The 5,081-nt window shown below is 39.4% G+C and overlaps 1 protein-coding gene across 1 annotated transcript; it reads left to right on the forward strand.

Annotated features, from left to right (window-relative positions):
• Positions 1–409: 409 nt before the first annotated feature.
• Positions 410–3,091, forward strand: LOC149551174 (putative receptor-like protein kinase At1g11050). Its single transcript, XM_089786756.1, has one exon. The coding sequence runs from the start codon at positions 891–893 to the stop codon at positions 2,814–2,816; it is 1,926 nt and encodes a 641-aa protein (XP_089642882.1). The 5' UTR covers positions 410–890; the 3' UTR covers positions 2,817–3,091.
• Positions 3,092–5,081: the final 1,990 nt, after the last annotated feature.

Raw genomic sequence — 5,081 nt, forward strand, 5'->3', positions numbered from 1 at the left:
ATGCTGCTCAGCTCAATACAAAATGCATCTTTGACCGAATTTTAAAAATTGGAAAACACAATGAATTTTCTTTAAAATTTTCAACATTTATTCTTCATAATGTACATATTTTATGACCCATAATAGAAAAAAAGGAAAAAGAAAAAGAAAAACAGTACTTTTAAGTTTGACTTTTTAATTTTTTTTTCGATGCATTTTGTCGAGCATAGCATTACCTAACATGAGTTCTCAACAACAGCCAATTAACGTCTCACGTGCGAAATACTCTGTCATTGTTATGTGCTTCAACCGGATTGGCTCTTTCGTTCACACGTGCCGAAGTTTCATTCTGAGGGAATGTAATTATAAATACACGCGATGCTTTCGGCGAAAATAAAATATATGATCGTGTGGGCGTTATCCTCGTGGGAGAGAACGAACGATCAGAGGACTTGTTTCTTTAATAACCATGTAATCTCTGTTCTCTGTAACTAGTGGGAAAAAAATGGCATTTTCGTGGGACCCAGATTTTTGTTGTTGGCCATACCACTTTTGAGAAAAAATTTCGTCCATTAACTTTTATCTTGGGAAGTTGAGATTGAAAGGAAAGATGTTAGGTTTGAAAATTTTCTGACTCTTGTGGAAACAATTTGATTCTAGATTTATGGTTACAGACTTCAGTCTAAAAAAATCTGTTTTTTCATAGGTTGTTTACCCACTGGAAATGAAGTTGCCAGATCTAAAAGAATTGATGTAATTGAGAAAAGTAGATTGGATCTTGAAAAAAGTTTGAAATCTGATGAATGAAGTACAAGTTTGGGATCTGGTCAGATCACAGAGAAAATTCTGCGTAGAGGCCAAGCTATGGTTAGAATGATCTTTGAGATTTTAAAGAATTGAAGTAAGAAGCCATGTGTAGGATTGTGTTCATCTGCTCGTTAATTTGCTTGTTTCAGCAGGTTAGCGCGTATCAGATCTCTCCAGCGGCGGGAAATTGCCCGTTAAATGTAAGCTACCTGTCTTCTCATCCATGGATTGTTCAAAAATGCAAAGAGGGCAAGCACTGCTGCGAAGCCCTAAATGATTTGATGAGGATCCTGCTCTTCTCATCGATGCATCACACACATTCATTTCTTCTCCACGACATTGAGACCGCTAGGGTTTGCGTAGACGCAATACAGCGGCAAATGGAGTTGCAGGGAGTAAGCGGAGAGAAGAACGTGTTCCATGGCTGCAAGACGAAGCCGCTGGATTTCGTGAACGGGCCAGAGCACTGCCATGAAATTCAGAACAAATCTTCCTTCGAAAATGCCGTCAACACGTCAGAGATCAGGATTTTCTGCGACGGAAACAGGGCTTCATTTGCCTGTCACGCCTGCATGAGAGCCATGGTGAGGGCCGTCAGTCAGTTGATGGAAATGAACAGAACGGATGTAAATAACTGCGAGCTGTTCGTTGTAGTTTATGTCGGAGGCGGAATCAATTCGTATGAAGATTTAGGTCCCGATGCGGCGTACTGTATTCTCAGCGCGCAGAATTTGACGGAAATGATAGCGCTTCCGCCATTAAATCCTGGAAACAAAGGAAGCCGGAGAAATACGAAGATTGCAGAAGCCCTAGGGATTTCAATCTCTTCCGCGGCGATCTTGATCGTCATCGGCGTCTATGCAACAAGACGCAAATTTTACAGGGGCGGATTATCAGGCCTTTATGCGAGTCCCAGAAACCCTAATCTGCTGAGGGAGGGAGTTGACCTCGCGACCGGTTTGTTCTTCTTCCGTTACGCCGATCTCTGTAAAGCGACGGGGAATTTCGCGTCATGTAACCTGATCGGCGCTGGCGGTTTCGGGACGGTTTTCCGGGGAACTCTTCCCGACGGGACAGAAATCGCCGTGAAGAGAATCAATGATTCGACGGCGAAAGGTGATGACGTGTTGAAGCACGAGGTCCACGTCATCAGCGGCGTGAAGCACCGTAACTTGCTGCCCCTCAAGGGCTACTGCCTCCACGTCAGCTCCCGCGGGCAGGGGCAGGGCCACCAACATTTTCTGGTCTACGATCTCATGCCGAATGGCAGCTTGGCGGATTATCTTTTCCGGCCGGGAGATGACAAGCCGGTGCTGACGTGGCCCCAACGCCACCGGATTGCTGTCGGGATTGCACGTGGACTCGCTTATTTGCACGGTGACGCCAAGCCGACGATTATTCACCGGGACGTGAAATCTGCCAACGTGCTTCTCGACGGGCAGCTGAACGCCCTCGTGGCGGACTTCGGGCTGGCGAGGATTAAAGAGGAGGGCTGCACCAAGACTCATACGGTCACTCGGGCAGTTGGAACAATGGGTTATGTGGCACCTGAGTATGCCCTCTATGGCCACCTCACTGATAAGACTGATGTTTATAGCTTTGGTGTTGTGTTGCTGGAGCTCATGAGTGGACGTAGGGCATTGGATCCGGGTGACGTGGAATATCCTGTCGTGTCCGATTGGGCGTATGAGCTGGTTCAGAGTGGACACGTGGAACTCGTGCTGGACCAGAGATTGGTCCAAGATGGGATGAGTGTTGAGTGTAAGCAGATGATGGAAAGAGTTGTTTTCCTTGCTTTGCATTGCACCAATGCCAGGGCAGCGTATAGGCCGTCTATTCAACATGCTTTGCTTGTTTTGGAGTCAATTGATAGGCCGGATCAGCCTCAACCTCTTCTAGAATTGATGTCCTTTTCTAGTGTGAGCGTCAGCTCGAATATGTCAAGCCAGCTTATGGTTTCAAGGGAGATGGGGAGCACGTCGGTGGCCGTTTCCGGTGTGTCTATGGATTCTTACCAGACTGGAAGGTGAATTTTGGGGGTCTGCATATGGTGACAACAATACGAGACTATTCGGTACTCTCCTTGCGAGAGACATCTAACTATTCTACAAATCAGGTCACATACCCAACTGTCCAATGTAATTTGATCTTGTGAGCTCTCTCCTTGGCTGTACATGTATATGAGAACTTGAACTTGTATGACTATGAGTGATATTTATGAGTTTGAGGACACTTAGAGAAGTTTGTACATTGAAGTCATGTAACTTCTACATCTATAATGATGTAAGTTTGGTATATTTTTAAATTTATTTGTACGATATTTTTCCTCATCGAATGATCTATTATCAAAATGAAATAATTGGACAAAAAAAGAAGAAATCATACATAATCAAATCTTAAAAATGTGAAATCTATATATGAATTGTGTTTTATATATAGTTTATCTTCATGCAAATAAATTGGTGATGATTTATTATTATCAATCATAAAGAAAAAACTTACAAGGTTAAATAAAAAATCTATGCAATCTATATACATTATTTATCTCAATTGAATAATGGTGAAGTATATCACCTAGATTTGACAAATTACATAAGGGTACAAGATAAATAAATCTTACACGGTTAAGTTTCAAAATTATATCAATTCTCTCAATATTATGGTTTGTGTGAAATTGTTTTTTAAGAAATAATTGGGAGAAGAAGATGGTGTAATTTTGAAGAATATGTACCTGACATAAAAGGCCACAAGCTGATTAGAATGATTTGAGAGGGAAAAGATCTTCACAATTAAACATTATGCTTTGTGTAAAATTTTCTTTGATCTAAAGTTTTTTGGTAAAGAAGTTTTTTAAGCCTCTACTATAGAAAACTAATAGTTTTCATTTGCCAATATCTAATTAATCTAGACAATAAAAATTATTGAAGCTCTGAAGTTTATGAACAACTTTCAACTATATTATTTTTAAATTAATTTGTAATCATTAGTTTCTTTTTCCTTATTGAATACTTCTAATTTTACTAGGGGTTTTATTTTCTTCCTAAGTTACATTTTTTTTTTGTTGAAAAATATGTAGAAATTCAAGGCTCCTCCCTCAAACACTTCAGAAAACTTTAGAACTATATGAAGACTTTAGAAGACTCTGGAACCATTTGTGTTTGTCAACTTATAATTACCAGTCCCGATGAAGACGACATACCAGTGGTCATTTTGTCTAATTATGCATGACACATAGGCCACCAGCTCCACCTGATTCACCACTTATGGAGCTATCCATAGAAGAGTACCTCCTTGAACTATGAAGAGAGAGCATTTTTTTTATGTCAGTGGACATAGGCAACTGAAACTAAAGTGGACCTTATTTTCTCCAATCAATTTTTTATTCTGACCATTCTCAATGGATTCACAAAGACTAAAATTCTTTTGAGATTCCCAAAACGATTCATTTGTTAAAGACAGAAAAAAAAAAAAAAAACTTTTTTGTATAGTTGAAGTATTTTGATGGAGTGAGGAGCACAAATTCATCCATATATAGAACCCATTTATTTTTCGTTGGGTACATGGAGAGGAGATGGTGAGGGAGGGTCCCAATAATTAATTCTTTCAAATACAAAGAAGAGATCAATTTTACTCACTTTGAGAAGGTCTTTATTTCTCACGCCTTGCAATTTAATCCTATTTTAAGTTTGTTGTAACTTCAAATTTAAGTGTTGAACTACAACAACGTGATTGTTATTTACTTTTTAAGTTATTTTTTCATGCTTGTGCATCCAATAATTGGGCCTTAGACGAAGGTCGTTGAAGTTCCCGAAGAGTAGGATGAGTTTGAGACTATAGATTCTAGTGAAGCAGGGGACGATTCAGAGACTTATGGTACAAGATCCATTTTTGTGAACATGAAACAAGCCTCCACTCCACAACAAATTGCAAATCTCTACTCCATTCTCAAAACTATTTCACTAGATATTTCACAATATTGGAGAATCCAAACTATTAAGAATGTTGAATTCATTTTCTAAACAAGAAATAAAGTCCCTTGTCATCGACTTTACAACAAAGGGCTCACCATTAGACTTTGAAAGAAAACTGAAACCCTCAACCCCTAATTCAAAAGAAAATTGATCCACACCTCCCCTATATCAATTATTCACCTTTCCACTAAATATGATGACATTTGCAATGTTAGTTTATAAAGGACATAAAAAGGGCATGGAAAATTGAAGCCTTGAAAGTATACATTACCTAATTTAACCAAATATCATATGCTCATCACATACCTTTAAAAATCACAACAA

Source organism: Cupressus sempervirens, chromosome 6, assembly GCF_028749045.1.
Source record: "Cupressus sempervirens isolate cs-2001-9-10 chromosome 6, ASM2874904v1, whole genome shotgun sequence".
NCBI classification, from domain to species: domain Eukaryota; kingdom Viridiplantae; phylum Streptophyta; class Pinopsida; order Cupressales; family Cupressaceae; genus Cupressus; species Cupressus sempervirens.